Consider the following 20,097-nt stretch of genomic DNA (forward strand, 5'->3'; position numbering starts at 1 on the left):
GGCAAGACTATCTTTTGTATTAGCAAGACAATCGGTATGACAATCAATAGTCATACCGAAAATCATGCTAGTTCTCATTTAGATTGTCTTGCCGAAAGTTCTATCAGTTCAATGGATAGTCCTACCGAAAGTCCTACCAGTTAAAAGGATTGTCATGCTAAGCTAAAAGGATTGTCTTGCCAGTTAAATCAAGGACTGATTTAATATAAAAGAACTGAAACTGATTTTCAATAGAAGCAGTGCATTGAATATCAAACACAGAAGAACACAGAACAGAGAAAAACAACAGAGAACTTATTGCAAATTCACAGATCATTTATTTCTAGTATTTATTGTTAAATCTAATCCACTAGAAATCCTTTTCTTGTTCTTGTGTAACTATCTAGCGGATCAAAATCCCTAGAACTTAATCTCAAATTGCATTTAGCATTTGATCCTTTTTATTACAAAAATAGAAAAAGTTCATGTCGAATTTATTCTAGATTTGGAATAATTTATTTGAGATTAATCCCTTGTAAACGATACCGTTGTTGTAACACCTTTCAAGTTTAATAATAGGTTTATTTAACTTGAATTTTATTTCACTTTTTGTTATTCCGCATTTTATTCGATTAAACGGTATTGTTTGTATTCAACCCCCCTTCTACAAACATATTGAGACCTAACAGATGATAATCCCCGCACCCCCACAACATCAACTTTTTGAGTAAAATAATTATCATGAGCTGTAATTGCTCCTTCAATCCTTAGGACTAGTGAGCGACGCATCTGAAATCTTCTACGAAATATTATTTCTGGATAAATAGGGGTATCAGAAAAATAGTCACGATAAAGTCGAGCGTGACTTTCTTCCCTATTGCGATTGATAACACGGTGATTCACTGTATACCCACCATGTTGTGAAACTGAACTTTCATTTTGATGTTGTCGATATTGTTGTCGATATTGTTGAACATCAGTAGTTATTGTTAACATTTATTCAGCTTCTTCTTCTTCCGCCCTCATCATTTCATGCATCAATCGAATAATATTTGACATAGTGATATATAGGAATTATACTTTGAATTGAATCTTATTTACAATTTTTACAAATTGTGTTATCTATATATATGATATGAAAATGTAGCCGTTGCAAAATAGCTGTTACAATAGAGCCGTTGAAAATATAGCCGTTGAAAATAGAACCGTTGAAAATATTATAGTTAGGATTTGATTAAAAAACAGTAAAATATTGAATTTGAATTATAGATAACCAATATAATGAATACCATTGGAACACACCACCTTTTTGATTCTCTATAATTTAGAGAGTCATTAATATATATTATTTTAGCTAATAATTATAAAGAATGAGGTTAGAGTTGCTCTTAACATTGCATTGGTTTAAAAAAACCAAAGTTTTTATAGGAACATGACCATGTGGTTAATTTCGGAATCCTAAATCTTGTAGTAGTGCAATTATGCATATATAATTACGTAGATACAATTATGTCTTCTATATGTCTTTTAAATGTTAATTCAATTTAAAATTCACAAATTAAGCTAATTAAATTGAAAAAATATTTATTTTAATTTATTTAATTAAAAAAATATGGCTTATAAGTAAAATTATCCAAACACTTATATAATTTATAAGTATGTATCTACTTAGTCACTTAGTTAATTTAAATTATAATTTACTTATTTTAAAATTTCTCAAAAGGCACATATAAAGTACAAGACATTTGAGCTGAGTTAACTGAGTTAAGCATGTAGATAAAAAGAAAATGAAAATCATGACTACATACTCTAACTTATAAGTAGGTTTGACTTGTAATATCTAACAACTTGTGGACATAGTTGAATTTATAATTAGTTGATATGTTGAATTTAAGGAATAACATATTTTTTATTAATTTATTTTTATTTTTAAAATATATGTTTTAAGTATTTTTGAAATTTAAAATTTACGAATTAAAATAATTATATTTAAAATTTATTTATTTTATTTTATTTAAATTAAAAAAATTATAACTTTTAAATAAAATTATCTAAACACTTACTAAATTTATAGGTATTCACTAAATTATCACTTATAAATTATTTATTTATTTTAAATTATAATTTACTTATTTTAAATTTTTCAAGATATATATGTATATATTTATGTAAAGATGGTAGTTGAATGAGTATAGACACACAAACAAATTATCATTAGGTTATAATTATAAAATCCCAAAATAACAACGTCATAACTGAAATATGCTTAGTTATTGTTATATTAAAAAATATTTTTTTGATGATATAGATTTGAGGATTCAATATATATAGTTTTAAAGTAAGAGAAAGATAAAATAATTGAAAATTTATCAAATTTACGAAAACAAAGATACGAGTTATATGTGATTATTTTTCCAAATATTTTTTACAACATAGATATTTTATGTAAAAATCTCACCAATTAATTGAAGACCCGCGACTTAAAGAAAACGAATATATGAAATTGAGAAAATATTTGTGATTGGCAAAGAGGCAGGCCTAAAACAAAGCAAAACAAGAATTACTAGTTGTGTTCGGGGGTAGTTGTAATTGTAACTCGAAAACAATAAAAAAAAACACACCCATATTTGACTCGGTCTGTGTTGTTGTTCTTGTTCTTGTGCTGCTTCAATCTGGAGGATCATCAATACATAAGTGGGTATTTTGGTAAAACAGACAAAGGAAGATGAAAAGCATGGGTGTGAAACAAGTTATTAAAAATCTTGATGCGTTTCCTCGTGCTGAAGATCACTTGTTGCAACGCACTCAATCTGGCGCTCTTGGTATGTCCTAATTTTACAATTGCTTTTGCTCATTGTTATTTTTATGTGTATCAATTGATTGTGTTTAATTATACTAACCCCCCTGAATTGTGTTTGTAATTTCTACTGATTACTATGTCGTTGATTTCTATGATGAGATTTGTGTAATTGGTAGTAGAATTTCTGAATTTGCCCCTGTATGTGTGTATATATTTGTTTATTATGTTTGTTATACATTATACACCCATCGGAGACCCTTAATAAAGTTTCCATTTTGGTAATTGATGAAATTAAGAGTATAAGTATGCAGTTCAAACAAGAATTAATACCATCAGTGGAGTGCTTGAGGTTATATGAGTTCGTAAAGATGGGCTGTTTAAATAAAATGTATGTCAATTTAATTATAGGAGCCTCTGCCTCTTACCATTGGAAAAATGCACTCTTAGGTTGTGCAAACTTCAAAGAAAGTGTAAAATTGCATCCCTCTCAAACAACAAGGCCAGTGGGGCTAGTGAATTAGAATCTTAAAACGTTTTGTATTTATGTAAGAGGTCAATACCTGTAGAAACTTTTTAATTAACCTCTTCAAGCTCCAGATGATTATTTCACCTAGAGATATCAGAAAGGAGAACTGTACTTCTTTTGTGTGTGCTATCCTTTGGTTTACTCCTAATCAGTGACCAAAATTTTAAGCTTCATAGAAGTAACGATATATAAAGTGACAACTGTTCTTCACTATTATGGAGAATGCACACCGTTCTTGAGAATGCCACCTAGACTTTTTTCCGTTTTTGTGCTACATTCTTTGATCAATTTATTGACTTTGGAGGAGAGGGTTATGGCAGTTCACGACTCAGTATAACCAATTCTAGAGGAGAGTTGTGATATTCAGATACAGTTGTGTAATTAATAAGTAATGAGAATGAATACAAATTTTATTAGCTTTTATTTGGAAATTATCATTTGGCTTAATTTTGAGTTCAGCTGCCAGGATTGTCTTCCTTTGTTGGTAACTTTAACATGTCCATGGCCAATAAGTCTTGTTATTTCTGTATGTTTCTTTTATTTTAATATTGTGATTTAGTACTTTGTTTTTGTATTTTTATAATTCTTCTTGAGTTAGTTGTAACTTAATTTGTTTCCTTTTATGTACTAGTATCTGTTATTGGTTTGGTGATAATGTCCACCTTGTTCTTGCACGAGCTGAAGTATTATTTTACAACATACACGGTTCATCAGGTTTGTATCTGTTCCCTATCCCTGATGACATGAAGTCTATTCTCATATCCTTCCTGATGCTTTTTTCGTTCCTCTATGGTTTTTCTTATTGTCATGCTTATGTCTGACTAGATGGCTGTTGATTTGAAACGTGGGGAAAATCTTCCCATCCATATTAATATGACATTCCCATCCTTACCATGTGAAGTTGTGAGTGTGGATGCTATCGATATGTCTGGCAAACATGAGGTGGATCTTGATACAAATATATGGAAAGTAAGGTGTTTACTTGATTTCAGTCATTTTACTCCCCCCTCCTCCCCATCTTCCCCAAATCTCTAGTTCTATTTTCTATTTACGTGCAGAATTATTTTAATGGAAATTTCTTGTGATTTGTTATTTTGCTAAAAAATGTTCTTCTTTGCTGAGTTCAGATATTTTATGCTGTATTCTTTATGATCATTTGTGGATTTGCTAAGTAGTTGTGTGTTTCTGCAGCTTCGCTTAAATAAGGATGGTTATATAATAGGCACCGAGTATATTTCAGACCTTGTGGAAAAGGGACATACAGCTCATGGTCATGGTATATTTTCAGCGGCAACTAGCTTAAGATGATATTTTTTTTTGAATTAGCAGCGACTGCTTTGGCCTCTGAAGTTCTGTTTTAACGTTGTTAGTCTGATTCCTCTTGACATACAACAGGCACCAAATCCATTAGCCATATTCAGTATCTGGTTACCTTTGTGTAATATGTTATTGAACTTTAACATGTGCTTCTCAGTGGAGATTATTAAGTTTATCAAGTTGAGATTTATCTGAAGAAAGTAAATTTACTTTTTATAATCGATTGTCAATGCATAAATTTCACTGATTGCGTTTGATTAGATGAAGAAAAAGATCATCAGGAAGTACAAAAACTGCATCTACATGGTTTTGATCAAGAAGCTGAAGATATGGTCAAGAACGTCAGACAAGCATTGGCTAATGGGGAAGGATGTCGAGTATGAGCTTTTTACGCACACCTCTTTGTGCGCCCTTTTTTAATACAGAACTTTTGTTTATCTAATCACATTCTAACCATGTATTCCTCTTTAAACTAGGTTTACGGGACGTTAGATGTTCAAAGGGTTGCTGGCAATTTTCACATATCAGTTCATGGATTGAACATATTTGTTGCACAAATGGTCAGTTTTTCTGTAACTTCCATTTTCCAAATTATAGTGTATGCCAACAAAGTTGCATGATCATATAATCATCAAGGCAGTTTTTAGATGTATAAAAGTCCAAAAGCTGCACTTGAGGAATATGATACTTGCTAAATATGGTACCAGGGATGCAAATGATGATAAGTGGAGTATTTTCTAGCATGTGCTTATGTAGTATACATAATGATTTAGTGTAAAATGCATTAGCTAAAACATTGCAATTAAAAAACTAATTCATGTTTTTAAGAGATGTGGTTGGAAAAGCAAACATCACACTGCAAGCACAGTTCTTGGTGATTTGCTAATCTTCTAACGAAAATTTAATACTGTGAACTCGTGATTGTTAAGCACGTCAAAACATGTAGATGCTGAGGCCTGCTTGCCCAAAATTTTACCCTGAAATCACAATATCTTCAAAAGACAAAGGCATTATTCAGATACTTTTATAGTCATCATGGAAGCCTTTCAAACTTGTCACCAATTGCATCCTATACTTGTAGAACAGGAATAAATATAAAAGAAATCATTGAAGATACATTTTGGATAGTTATTTTTTTTGGTGAAAGTCTATGTATCTAGGAAATGCTGTCTGTTAAATTGCTCTTATACCTTTGTCATTTTGTTCTAGATTTTTGAAGGGGCCAATCATGTGAATGTAAGTCATATTATTCATGATTTATCATTTGGGCCAAAATACCCTGGCATTCACAACCCACTTGATGGGACATCTCGAATTCTCCGGGGAGCAAGTGGAACCTTCAAGTATTACATTAAGGTTAATCTAGCTTATATCTCATTTCTCTCAATACCTAACTCTTTCTTCTGTAAAGTAACTTGCACAAGTATCTAATGCCAGGCTCTATCTAATTTATACTAGACACCGCACATGATATATACATAGATAGAGATGGAGTTACTTTCAGCCCGACTAGTATATATACTATAAGCTATTTTTTGTACAGTATCAGATATATAAAGAATAATAGAGTTTGTAACATTCAGAGGCAGAATTTTTCTTTCATAGTGATCATAAACAAGCATCTCAATGACTTTTCACTGATTTAGTACCAAAAGAGAATAAGGAAAAAGAAAAAAGCTTCCACGCCAGAGGAATTGTGGAGATTATGATACTTTATGTTTTCTTCTTGACGTAAGAAATTGATTATGATACTTGCCTAGGAGATTTTAACTACTTTTTTTTTGCTAGGTAAACTACAATTTTTTTCATAAACATTTAGCAAGTACATTTTATATATTTTTTTGACAGGTAGATTAATGTAATGTGAGTAGTTCAAGTATTTGATTTCAAGATTGGGTGTAAACATGAGTAAAATTGGTAGTATATGAGTTCAAGCATCTTATTTGGGATTGTGAACTAACGGAAAGCTTAAATTAACAAGAAAGTGTTGCTGGAAGGGAAGGACATCAATTGGTATAGGAAAATACCAGTTACCTAAAAAAAGCTACAATAATCTTTAAATGTTGATAACAGTAAACTTTACAAAATAAGTTACCAGAAAACTTCCCTGATTTTTACTTGCTTTAATGATCGGGATGTCTGTAACTCCTCCCATCACCCTGCATAAGCAAATGTCAATCTGTTTGGATATACTGACTTGCTTAAATTGCGAAAACTTCCTTCCTCCGGTTTCCTTTTAATTCTCACTACTATGGCATTTGAATTCTAGTTTAATGTTTCAGTATCCTGTTTGTGTTTCCACATATGCTTATTTGTGCTTTTGTATTGATAGATTGTTCCGACTGAATACAAGTATATCTCAAAAGAAGTTCTCCCAACTAATCAGTTCTCAGTCACGGAATATTTCTCCCCAATGAAAGATTTTGACAGGACGTGGCCAGGTATTTTTTAAGTTCCACCATTTAATGTCGGATTTTCTTTTGTCATTTTTGTTGTTCACTACATAATTATTTACTATTATTCTTTTCTTTTTTTATGTATTGCAGCTGTTTACTTTTTATACGACTTGTCGCCAATTACTGTGACCATCAAAGAAGAACGACGCAGTTTTCTTCACTTCGTAACCAGGCTCTGTGCAGTTCTAGGGGGTACATTTGCTTTAACAGGTGAGGTCATCCCTTTTATATGGTAAAATACTTTCTTACTAATTTAGTAATTATATAATTTGATCAACTCTTTGCTGTAGACAATATGAGAAGGCAAACAAATGCCTTCACCGGTTTCTTATCTTGTAAAAGCTTATATTGGTAAAAAGTTTGATTCTAAGAGTATACGAGGCAAGAAATGGTTAATGAATTTTAAGAAATAAATTTGTTTAGTGTTCTGTAATGGCTGCAGATGCAGTTCTAATGAAAAATAATGTGAAAATTTGCATATGCTGAACTTGGTAGACTATATAACCATTAAGTGAATGTCTGTGTGGTCGTGGGGTTTAACATGCTCAGTGCTACCTTGCTTTTGAGTTCTTTCTGCATCTGTTCTCTGTATTTCGACTTATTGAGTATGTATACTTGGCAGGAATGCTAGATCGTTGGATGTACAGACTTGTTGAAGTGTTAATGAAACCGAATGCTAGAAGTGTATTGAGATGAATTTGGAGATTTCCATGAAACTTTGCAGTTAGGAACTTTTCCTGTAGCAAGGATTCCGGTGTTTTTATGAAAGATAGCTTCCTGGCCATACCTACCAAGGCGCATGACACTAGATCACTTTGAGTTCGTTATCTCTTTCTTGTTTATTTTCTGTAATGTAACAACTACAAATTAATTATGTAGTCCTAGATTGTAGTCCCGAGCAATGTAAGCAGTACCTTTCTTGGAACATTATTTTTTGTCTAATTATGTACGAGAGTCGGTTTAAGGTAAACTACATCAACATATTCTAGTTAATGTGTAGATGGGGGAAACCCCTGGTTATATCCAAAGAAAAGCATCCATTATCTCTTCTTCCAAAATTTCTACAAGAAAAAGAAACTGTTATTTTAATATGGTTCTGTATTGAGCAGTGCTTGAAGATATCTTCATCCAAGTGTTCGATATGCAGGGCTTGGTAAAGGTAAGAAAGGGAGTGAACAACCATGACAAGAGTGACTATGCAAGTGGCACCCATTTTAACGGTCAATCTGTATATTAAAATGCTACATTCATGTATATCTGGGCTTAAATAGCTGACCAACTACCAGTTTTGTAGTATCTATGAAAGCTACAATGCTACATACAAATTCATGTATATATGGGCTTACTTAGCTGACCAACTACCAGTTTTGCAGTATCTATGAAAGCTTCAAATGGATCGTGCTAAACATCATCAATTTACTAACTGTGTGCGCATACAAAAGTATAATGTCTACTCTAGTTTGTTTTGAAAAATCATGACCACACCTTAAAGGAGCTGAAATTTAGTATGCCTTGTGCTATCTACAATCGACTGAAAATAATTCATTCATTTCTGGGGTTATAAACTCTGTCTGCCGGAAAATTGTTGTCAGCTAGATAGCACCCATGGGTTGCAAGATTTGGGAGTTGTATCAGCAATTGTTGTTTTGGCTGTTGATGATGAAGATTATACTTGGGATTGCTGGCGGTGGTTGTGGTGGTGTATATGTTGTTGATGCTGCTGTGGCTGAATGACGCCATTAATATTTATGCCAGAAGGCTGTGCATTTCTACTTGCTTTCCATCTTAAGTACTCCACAAGAAGAGAGTTCGTGCTGATTGAAATTCCAAATCCAGTAAATGATGAAAGCAGAACAGACAATATTGCATTTACATTTAGCTGCAGTTAGCAAGGCCACTGTTAAGCATAATCTTCAAACAGTCATTTAGAAACATTGTTTTAACAGCCATCTTCTTACCACTGTATAAAAGATGTGAGCAAACAGGATGACAATTGCAAACTGAAATGAAGCGTATGCCCAAATATAACTCTTGCTTACTGTCACCAAAACATGTCATCAGATACAGCTATTCTAGCTTAAATAAGAATGATTGCAAACTCTGTATATTCAACATAAAATGTGTATGTTATTCAGAATGGCATTGCAAAATACACATATTTCATTTCTGTTTAGTTAGTGTCATGATCTTGGCAAAATAGAGGTCCATCAACCTCGATTCTCTCATGCTGATTACAAAACCACAAATGTCGTTTACCTTGTGTTTCTTAATTTTATGCTAGTAAGACAAGTCGATAATCTTACCCATGGTTGAGGCTATCATGGATGAGACGAGGCCTAGGACACATGAAAAAGGTAAGGAAATTGCAAGAGCACTAGGTCCCATATCTGTCACCTGTTCAATTCAGAACAACTAATATAAATTTAACTACAAGTGTGAAATCGTGATATGTATGTATCTGTGTAAACAATTCAAATAATATTCAGCAGAAAATGTAAGTTACAGCAAAATATTTAAAGCAATCTTACGCGAGCTACACTTATCATGATCATACAAGGATAAGGCACAAAGAGCACCCCTTCTTATTTTAACAATGAAAATAATCATGCAAGAACTGATGGTACTATCCTCCCACTGGGACAAAATAATAAGTAAACGAAAAAATAGAATTTACATTCAGAAGTGCAAGGAAATACCAGGAGCTGCTCCAGAAAGCAGAAATATGCAAGCATGCTGACCATTACAAGAATTGGTACATCTTGCCAGACTCTGTGAAGCAAAAAACATAAAATTGTATTTATGTCACAACTCACAATCATGTTGAGAGATAATAATTTGTGGATATAAAAAATCAATGTACAGCTCCACAGAAATACCAACCATATTTCCTAGCATCTTCCTGCAAATTTGTTTCATTTCTCACTTTGACTGTGGTGCCATTTTTGGATTGGGAACTAATGGAAACTTAAAAGGTGTCGAATTCAAAATTAAGACAACCTCAGAATTTATATAAACATCGGGTTCTATTGCAAGCTTTCCAGCATATCAAGAAAAAACAAAATGTGAATTCATTGACACAATCAAGCGAGATTAAGTAGAAAGGATGTTTAGCAAAATAAACAAAAGGAAAGTGGACTTTCAGTCTTCAAGTGATTCTTGTGCATCTTCTGCTACATTAACATTCCACTCATCCATTCATCCCTCGATACAGAGTAACGATAAATCAACACATTGTAATACATAATGTCATATTCTGTGTATAATATAGTGCACAGAGAGTTGTCTAGAAGTTGGTCCGTCATCGTACCCCCAAGGTGTATTTAAACATATTACGATTGTTTTTATTTCTTAATACTAAAAAAGGACAAGGGTTTGATTTCTGACAGCTAAAAAATACACATTGACATTAAAATACTTAATTAATTAATTGCCACCCTTTATAAATGTTTGCATTTGAACTTTTAATTATCAGTTTATCACTAAAACAAACTGAACCACAGGACTTCGTATCCCCTAAACCTAGATAATTCTCTATTATCTCAAATTATTGATAACGTGCTTTTAAATATTAGGAAAAAAAATAAGCAGAAGTTGAGACTGCCCTCTGTCAGACTTGCCTGTAACGAGAGACTACCCTCTGCTGTACTACCGTAGGTGGCCTTCTTGTAACAGTCTGTGGATTTTGTATTTTTAGTAAAGTTACTGGAAGGTTTCGAACATCTTGCTTGCAGACATCACAAGTCTTGTTTCCTTTAATGCTAAACCACTTAACAGCACAATCTCGATGAGCAAGTGCAAGCTCTCCTTTACAGCTGCACTCCAACTTTAGAGTTTCACCCCCTTCCCCAAGCTCAACGAAACAAATTCTGCAAACTGCCTCTTCTTCAGGTATATCCTCAGCAGCATCTTCACTACCTAGATGAAGTGCAGCATTTAAAAACACAGCATATCATTCCTAAAAAGATCAAATTCGAACCAGAAGTAACATTTTATTATGTCAAACCAGTTCCCATTTAAATCTAGGGTAGTTGATGGAAATAAACATATCTATGGAGCAATTTGTACATTAATTAAACACACATGTACACTTGGCTGGTAGAACTAAGCAGTCACAAGTTACAACAGCAGTTTAGATATGCTTATTTTTTTCCCTATAAAGTCGAACAATAGATGCATGCATGCAGCTATAGTGTTTTTACAAGATCCGGTCACAAAACAGCAGAACTGAAGTGCACCTTTAGATTAGACTTTTCTTCACTCTGATGGATTAATATTAATTATGTAGGTACAAATGCATTGAGAATGAGATTACCCGCTTCTGCTTCTGATATATCTAGTGAAGTGCTATTAGCCAAAGTAGACCGAGGGGTTGCTGATATCACACGGATTAAACCCCCCATAGAATCCATGCGCTTTAAGCTTCGAAGTTTAACATTAATAGGAACTGACAAGGAGCGTGTGATGTGATGCTGAAGGGCACATCATCATACAGAAATGAAGAAAATAAATATAAAACAGAGGTACATGAGGAATTAGTCATAGACAGACAACTTTAAAATATTTACAAGGAACATAAAACACTCACAGAAGTTTTTGTATCATGATCCAGCTGCCTTCCCTGTACACAGTCAATACCTGAATTTGCAATTGGTGTCACTGGTAAGGAATGAGCTAATTTTGTTGGCGTAGAGAACAGAACTTTGTTGAGAGAGCATGACTTGGAGGTGGTAGGCTTATCTGAAGGTGGAGTGTCTGGGACAATAAGAACAGCTTTCTCACCCTCCTCGACTGAGTTTTTTTCCTTGACAAGGCTCTTCTGGAAAACCAGATTTCTAATAGACGGCCTAAGCTTGGTTGAATGTGGTCTGGGTGGCAATCCTGCTCTAGCCGAACTAGGACTTGGAATGTCTATCCTTGTAAAACTAGGCAATGCATTTTCTATAGACCTCAAGGGTATTTCTAAGGATGAAAGATTGGGTCGCCTAGATTGTTGTTGCTGCTGAACTGACGTTGATTCAGGTTCTTTTATATCTTCTTTCTGATTTATCATACCATTGAACAAGAAGCATATTAGAAAAATCAAGAAAAAAATTTACTACCTAAAGTTTTTTTTTGCCTAAGTTACTTAGAGTGAGAAGTAAGAAGTGAAAATTATAAGTTAGTATCTGTTTGAATAATTTATGATTATTGGTAACTTATGAGTTTATAAAATAATCAAAATAGAAATCAATAGGTTGTACATTATTCATGAATGATGACATCAATTTGTATCAAATAAAATTACAAAAATAAAATAAGTTGATCACAATAGTACCTCCTATAACTTAACTGCCATCTTTAAGCTAGTTTTTTTAACTTCGAGTCACTTTTTAACTTATTACTAGCTTTACACGGGGGTGTGTATGTATATATAGGTCCTGATCAAACAGAAACAGAATTAACAGGTTCCGGGCCAATTTTTAATCACAGTTTTTACCTACACAAATCACCCGTTTATACATCCCCCGTTTATACATCACATACATCACAAATCACTATTTTGTATATACCAAATCTATTAAATATAATATATACCTATCGATATATGTAATACAAATATCATCATCAACAACCATACATCCATTAGGAACCTCAAACATTATGACCAACACCTTCCATGACTAATCACTGCCGCTTATCACCACAACTACTCACCGCAGCTTACCACCATAACTTCGACAAGTAGCGACTACTAATCACTACCACACATCCCCTCTCATTAATTACTACCACGATATACCTCATGCAACTACAATTTACCATCAACAATCAATCACCAATAGCTAAATTTTCTCAATTACGAAAATTAAGTATTGACAATTTTTCATTGATCAATTGTGTATAAACGGGTGATTTTGTAGTTATAATTGGTAGTTCCCAGACTGTTTCTAGTTTTTATTTTAAGATTTGTTTCCATTTGACCATTTGCTTATATTGTTCTATATTGTTTCATTGTTTCTAATTTTAATATAAGTAATAAAATATTAAAATTAATTAGCATAGAATTATAACATTATTATGAGATTTTTTTTTGTAGGTAACCCGCAGCCGCTACAATTCGGGTACACAATGGGTAAACCCCACGGGCTCACGCAATAGCTTGCAAACCACGTGAACCAAGATAAACCGCTTAAGTGCGAAATGCTCTAGTTCAGGAGGCATAATGACAAATTCTCCTCCCGTGATCAAGAAAATGATCCCCTTTTTTTTAACCAACTGAGTCAACCCCATAATTTTAGTTTGAATGATCAAATATTGTAAAATAGTATATGCTTATTTGTATCTTTATCAATAATAATATATATGTTTGTTGTCGGGGGATTCCAAAACGAGAGCTTTTTTGTATCTTTATAAATATAAATAATAATTTAAATATTTGTTGTACGTGGGTATGTTTGTTGTGGGTAGAATTTGAACCTTGGAACTTGGATAGTGTATAAATAATAATATAAATTTTTGTTGTTGGCAAAATTCGAACCTCAGAACCTCGGTAGTGTATTCTTTTGTTATTTGGATCTAACGGTCTTGATCATTCGATTAAGAAAATTTGACGGTCGTAATTGAAATGATAACTAAACCAACCAAAATAAGGGTTATACCGCATTCCAATTATTATAGTTTAGTTATAAATGTTTGTTGTTGGTGGGATTTGAACCTCGGAAATAGTGTAATTTTATATTATTTGGATCTAACCGTCCCCGATCACTCGATGATCAAGAAAATTTGACAGTCATAATTGAAAAGATAACTAACCCAACCAAAATGAGGTGGATACCAAATTATACTCATTCTGGTTATTATAGTTTAGTATAAATTACACAAACACGGGTCAGAATTCACTCCAGACTTAAAAAGCTTAGAAAAACCGCTCTCAACTAGAATGAAATAAAACCGCTCTCAACTAGAATGAAATAATTACACTTGTTGATAATGGTAATATGCAGATATACAAAACTTGGGCAGGCATATAAGCCTAATTATTAAAAAACTCAAAAAAAAAATTGTATTTACGAAAAATATCATTTTTGTGTTAGCAATTACCCATAAAAAAAACTAAAATAGTCAAACAAAAATCAGCTCCAAGTCAGATATAGATTCACTGACAGCTACAACATTTATATAAATATATAAAGTGCAGATTTATTACTACTTCTTTTTCTCTTAACACAATCAAGAACATTCAACATCATTATATCTGATACATACACACACATACAAATAAAAAAAACTAAACTTTTAGCTGCAAAAAAAAGAGAAGAGAGATGGACCTGGAGATTGGGTTGGTGATGAGATAGTTGATGGGTTTGTTGAGCAACAAGAGAGCTCTCCTCCATTCTCAAAAACACTGTTTAAGGGTTAAACAGAGGCCCTATATATATATATATAAATGAGTTGGGTTTGCAAGACAATTAGTTTGGTATTGTTGTTAAGAATGAATAAAATATAAAAAACATCACAAGTGTTTTGCTTTGAAGATGAGTCAGATGACAGTGGTGCCACTGAAACAAGAAAGAGAAAAGCTTCTTTCTTGGTATTAGAGCTGCTTTTATTAATACATATTACTATTAATTTTTATTTACTGTAACACACTAGAATAATTATCTACCTGTAAAACGAAATTAAAAAAACATTATGGGTTAAATTTTTTAAGTGTGATCTCATCTTGCTCATGGCTCATGGATGTGTATTATTTTCTTTTGTTGCTATATACATACCTGCCCGCCACTTGATCTATGTTGTCTCCTCCTGATTCGTTTTCTTGTATTTCATTGTTAAATGCTGCAAGTCGCAAGGGTGTACTATTTTCAATTAGGATTTTTTTGGATTTTAAAATTTTTGCAGTATTTTATTTGATTCTATTTTTTTTTAATCTGATATATTCAATAAAAATTGAAATAAGTCTTTTAAAATATGGAGTATTCATTTTAAATTTTAAAAAGTCCATTAAAATCTGTTAATATTCAGTTTGAATTTTAAAAAATTCATAAAAATCTGGTGGTAATCGAAAGTGCATGGATTTTTTTGTATTTTATAAAATTGTAGATTTTAATGAATTTACTAGTGTATTTTATGTTTTCAAAAATATTAGCAAAATCCAAGAGATTTTGATAGATTTTAATTGATGGATTTTAAAAAATCACTACTCAAATCAGGAAAACTCTACCAGATTTAGGCGCCGTTTGGTATTATTGTTGCAGTTAAACTCTGGAAAAGCGTTTTTGGTCTAAAAACTGTTGTTAACAAAAACATGTCCCCCATTTTTTTGGAAAAAACTGTTTTCAGCTTTTGTAGAAAATAACTATTATATCAAACATTCTCAAAATATTACTTTTATATATTATATCTCAAACTATGTATAAATTAAAAAATATATTAAACAGTCATCTGATTTTTCTGACAACACTTTTTCTCACAGCACAACAGTTTTCAAGAGCACTCCCAAATAGAGCCTTATTCAACAACTCCGCTAAAATCCGCGTATAACTAAAATTAATCAAAATCAACAACAATCATTCAAAATCAATTAATTATTATAAATTTTCTAAAATCTGAATTGAATACACCTCTAAATGTTAATGTCTCTCGTAGTCGTACATAATGCACATAATGATAACACGTTATTCGATTGTATGGTTATTTAGCTTTGGGTCAATAGGGGAGGGGGTGTTTGAGGTGTTTAAACCGAAATTATTGATTTTTCAAAGCGTTAGGCACAAATTAAACCATTAAATAAAAAAATATTCAAACCAATTCGCTTAAATCCATTCAATCTGATATCAGTTTAAACTACTTAAGGTTCCATGACAATGTAGCCTTCAAAACCAAGTTTGCTACACAATTCTTTCATCTTTGCATAACTACTCATTATTTCACTTAGAAAAATAAACGAAGGACTCACAGTATTGGTTACGTCTTTTAAGAACTGAATTTTTACAGGAGAACGCAGACCTTGACAGTTTCAAGTTAGAGCATTCATAATGAGTGGCAGCCCTTCAATAATTCATTTTTTGACACTATCTCATAATCATACGGTGTTTCCATTTCTGAATCGATATATTGGGCTTTTAGCATAAGTTTCTCCTGATCAATGCTTAACCTCCGTCTCTTAGGGTCAAGTACAAATAACCACTAGAGTCTGACCCATTTATGTTTTCTTCGAATTTGAATTTGAGATTTAATTATTTATCTGATTTGGCTCCAGTTGCTTAAATCTCTCTAACGTACCACCAACACAGCCTACATTATCTCCCTTATCAGTTAAACCATCTCTCAATCAAATCCCTAATTTGATGCTAAGTTGTTGCATCTGAGTTACTTTCTCCGTATTATCTTTATCTACATTATTAGCATCGCCTTCACTGGATGTCCTCGCCTGAGAACTTCCTCCATTTCTTAACCATTTGCTTCCTATCGAGTGTGTCTTTCTTCTAGGATCTGCACAAAGCCAGGCATCGTATGGTTTATCAATGTTCTCAAGTGGAGTTTGAAGGATTTTGTCACATAAACGTTCACCATGACCAATAATCCCACAAATAAAAACAAAACTATGGATTGCCTCATACTTAGAATTAACCAAGCACCACTCCTTATCTGATTTCCTCAGTTTCATTATATGTTTGATAGGTGTGTCAATTGCTACTGACACTCATATGCGTATGAATTTCCTACATACTCCCACAAAATTATTGGGGTCTCCATCCACGTAATTGTCTATGTAATTATCGATGTTCGTAGTCACCCGCTGTGACATGAACCCAAACATTCATATTGTGTAGTTGCACCCAAAGATCAATATTCTTAATCTCCATCGTTTTGGGATTATCTCATTCTCTAAGCCTTTTCAGTACCAAATGAAATTTCCCAAACGTCCATGGGCTTCTTTCTATAACCCCTATAACCCCCTTTACGTCAATCTCATGGTAGAATTGGAAAAGGAACTTGTTAACATCTAGTTGCTTTACATATAACCCTCTAACAGGTCTTCATAATGAGGCCATCTTATGTTGCATGACTTGAAAATCAATATCGATTATGTAAGAAACCGTCCCACGAGACACCATTTTATTTCAATCTCGTTTAACTCATCTGTATCATTTTCATAACTAAGTCCATCATGTTCTTCGTCTTCGATTTGGATTGTTGCAAACGTCTCCTCCATTTCCTGCATGTGTGGTTTTTGCTTCTCCATGATGACCCTAGGTGATAAGATAAATAGTGATTACTTTTTAAAACTTAATGAAATATGATAAAATCGGAAGACAACTGAGATAACTATGACGAATTGACTATCACTTCACATATCCATACATGTCACCTGCAAGACCACCTCAGAACTCCTAATTTTAAACCAATCACATTATATTAAAAATGTCCTTATTTACCATTGCCATCTAATTATACTAACCACAATTAAAAATATTCAACTTTGAATATAATAGATATCCAATTCAAAATATTTATAGATTTAATTTTAAAAAGTTATTGAGTTAAGTTTGATTTATTTCATTTATATCCTCTTCAGTTATAAAAACCAGATTTTGAGGAACTCTATAGTTAAAAATATTTTAATTTTAATTTAATAGATAATTAATAATATTCTAAATTTATAATTTAAATTTGATAGATAACTAATTTAACATATACATATATTTTATTGTAAAAAAAATTTGAGCAAAACCGAACCGAAACCGAAAAAATGAAAAACCGAACCAAACCATGTTAATTCGGTTCAGTTCAATCCTAAATTTTTCAGAAATTCAGTCTATTCGGTCCAGACCGAATAGACCGAAATAAAATTCAATTCATTTCGGTTCGGTTCGGTTCGTTTAACAAATATTTCGGTCCGGACCGAATAGACCGAATAGACCAAATCATAAATACTATAATTTCGTATTATATATATTTTACATATATCTTAAAAATATAATCAAAATTTTTAATTTGTAATTATATTTATGGAGTATTAGAACTCTACATATCACATTACTTTAATTATATTTTAAATTTTATAATTTGTGATTTAATTTGTAATGCAATATTCTTTTTTTAAAAAAAAATCGGTATATTCGGTCCAAAACCGGACCGAACCAAATTATTTTGGTTCGGTTATGTCCGGTCCATAATATAACTTCGGTCCGGTTCGGTCAAAAAATGCCTATTCTGTTTTTCGGTCTATTCGATGTAGTCCGGTTTTGGATCGAACCGGCCGAATTCTCAGCCCTATGAATTTTACAAAATTATCTATAATTTAGCAATGATTTAAAAATTATTAACTAACGAAAGTTATCCCAAAATTAAAAAGAAAGGACATGTACGAATTTCACATTAAGTATTCAATTAATATTTAGAATGCCTACTTATTTTTTTGATTTAAATAATAAAAATATAGAATTCCGTTTTAGAATGAACAACTACCATGTATTAATTTCAAATCTAACCGTCCTTTGAAAGAGTTGAGAAAAAATATAGTCAAATTGGAGTTGAAACAAATAAGAAGAATAAATATGCTTAGCAATTTTTTAACTGAATTCGTTTGATTTTATTTTTGTTTTAACGTGGACTCTAAAAATCTTATTTTGGCAATTTTACTGTACAAGAAGAACTAATGAAATAATACATAATTAAGTGACGATTTAAAAGTAGTTTATAACTAAAATTACTCAGAGTTCGAAGAAAAAAGAGAGGTACGAATTTTGCATAAATACTCAATTATTTTAGACCAATAATATAACACTTCTTAAATTTTATACCGGTCTCATTATATTAAATGATTTCCTTATTCATCATTCTGATCCTCCAACACTAACAGCAAATAGTGACATATTGCTATTCAAATTTAACCAATGCGAAGCCACATCTAAAAAAATAGATCAATCAGATTATAAATCTAATATTCTAATTTATATCATTCCTCTATTATAAACTCTCTGACCATAAGTAGGTAGGCAATTAGGAAATCATAAAATTTTGAATTATTTTAGACTAGTAAAAGAGAACTCCTCAATTTTAGATTAATCACATTATATTAAAATTTTTAATATTCGTCATTATCATCTAATTATAGTAACCATAATGAGTTAATAATTTTAATTTAAATATAATAGTTACGAACTTTAACATATTTATATATTTTTATTAAAAAAATAAAATATAATCAATTAACTAATATAATCAATTGATCAATTGATCACAACTTTAAAAATAACCAAATGAACTAATTGCAAGTTTTTGTAAAATCTTAGGTGTGTCGTGTTTCATAATTTTTTTGATATATATATAAAGATTAGTTAAATCAAATATAACTCAAAGAAAACGATAATGGTAGAGCATCAAAAAAGAGGGAGACTAGGGCTCTGTTTAGGATTGCTGTTAAAAATTACTGTGCTATTAGAAAAAGTGCTGTTGAAAAAAGTTCTGTTATAAAAATCAGATGACTGTTTGATAATTTTTTTAATAAGTATATGTTTTGATGCAAAAAATTAAAAATAATAATGATTTTGGTAAACTTTGATGGTGAAATCAACATCTGCTTCCCGCAACAGCTAAAAAACAGTTTTTTCTAAAAGTATTGGGGCACTTGCTTTCTGTAACAGTAACTTTTAGATCAAAAGCACTTTTCCGAAAATCAGCTTTTAAATTTTACCAAACAGTATTTTAACTATTTTTCAGCAAAAATCTGCTGTTTATGTCTGTAACAACAATACCAAACACAGCTTAGATGATGATATAAAATTGTACATGATGAAAGATTGATGATGATGATGAATGACGATAAAGACGCGATGGAGGATACATAATGAGAGAAACAACAACTAATCGTATTGTTAAAAAAAGAGTATGGAAAAAATGTAATAATGAAATAAAAAAAGGAGACACCATAATTTTAAAATAAATTGGTAAAATGTATTTTTTGTAAATCCTCTAATTTTTTAATTCTATTTTTATATTATAATATAAGTTTAAGGATTATGGGGTAGATC

The 20,097-nt window shown here is 31.7% G+C and overlaps 2 protein-coding genes across 3 annotated transcripts; one reads left to right on the top strand and one right to left on the bottom strand.

The window, feature by feature from the left end:
• Positions 1 to 2,509: 2,509 nt before the first annotated feature.
• LOC141721086 (uncharacterized) lies at positions 2,510 to 8,121 on the top strand. The gene is made up of 10 exons (XM_074523828.1): positions 2,510 to 2,801; positions 3,937 to 4,019; positions 4,131 to 4,274; positions 4,497 to 4,581; positions 4,884 to 4,999; positions 5,099 to 5,182; positions 5,832 to 5,978; positions 6,955 to 7,063; positions 7,169 to 7,288; positions 7,701 to 8,121. Exons 1-10 carry the CDS (start codon positions 2,705 to 2,707, stop codon positions 7,772 to 7,774), a joined length of 1,059 nt encoding a protein of 352 aa, XP_074379929.1. The 5' UTR covers positions 2,510 to 2,704; the 3' UTR covers positions 7,775 to 8,121.
• A 269-nt stretch (positions 8,122 to 8,390) lies between these two features.
• Positions 8,391 to 14,860, bottom strand: LOC141721085 (uncharacterized). 2 transcript variants are annotated; one of them, XM_074523827.1, is made up of 9 exons: positions 14,833 to 14,860; positions 14,386 to 14,486; positions 11,664 to 12,116; positions 11,391 to 11,547; positions 10,696 to 10,993; positions 9,775 to 9,847; positions 9,382 to 9,472; positions 9,037 to 9,116; positions 8,391 to 8,957 (listed from the first exon to the last, which is right to left on the bottom strand). In XM_074523827.1, the coding sequence occupies exons 2-9, from the start codon at positions 14,449 to 14,451 to the stop codon at positions 8,745 to 8,747; spliced, it is 1,431 nt and encodes a 476-aa protein (XP_074379928.1). In that variant the 5' UTR covers positions 14,452 to 14,486; positions 14,833 to 14,860; the 3' UTR covers positions 8,391 to 8,744. The 2 variants fall into 2 exon arrangements, with proteins under 2 accessions (XP_074379928.1, XP_074379927.1); XM_074523826.1 differs by lacking the exon at positions 14,833 to 14,860 and having other exon boundaries at positions 14,386 to 14,749.
• Positions 14,861 to 20,097: the final 5,237 nt, after the last annotated feature.

This window comes from Apium graveolens, chromosome 4 (genome assembly GCF_009905375.1).
Source record: "Apium graveolens cultivar Ventura chromosome 4, ASM990537v1, whole genome shotgun sequence".
Lineage (NCBI taxonomy): Eukaryota > Viridiplantae > Streptophyta > Magnoliopsida > Apiales > Apiaceae > Apium > Apium graveolens.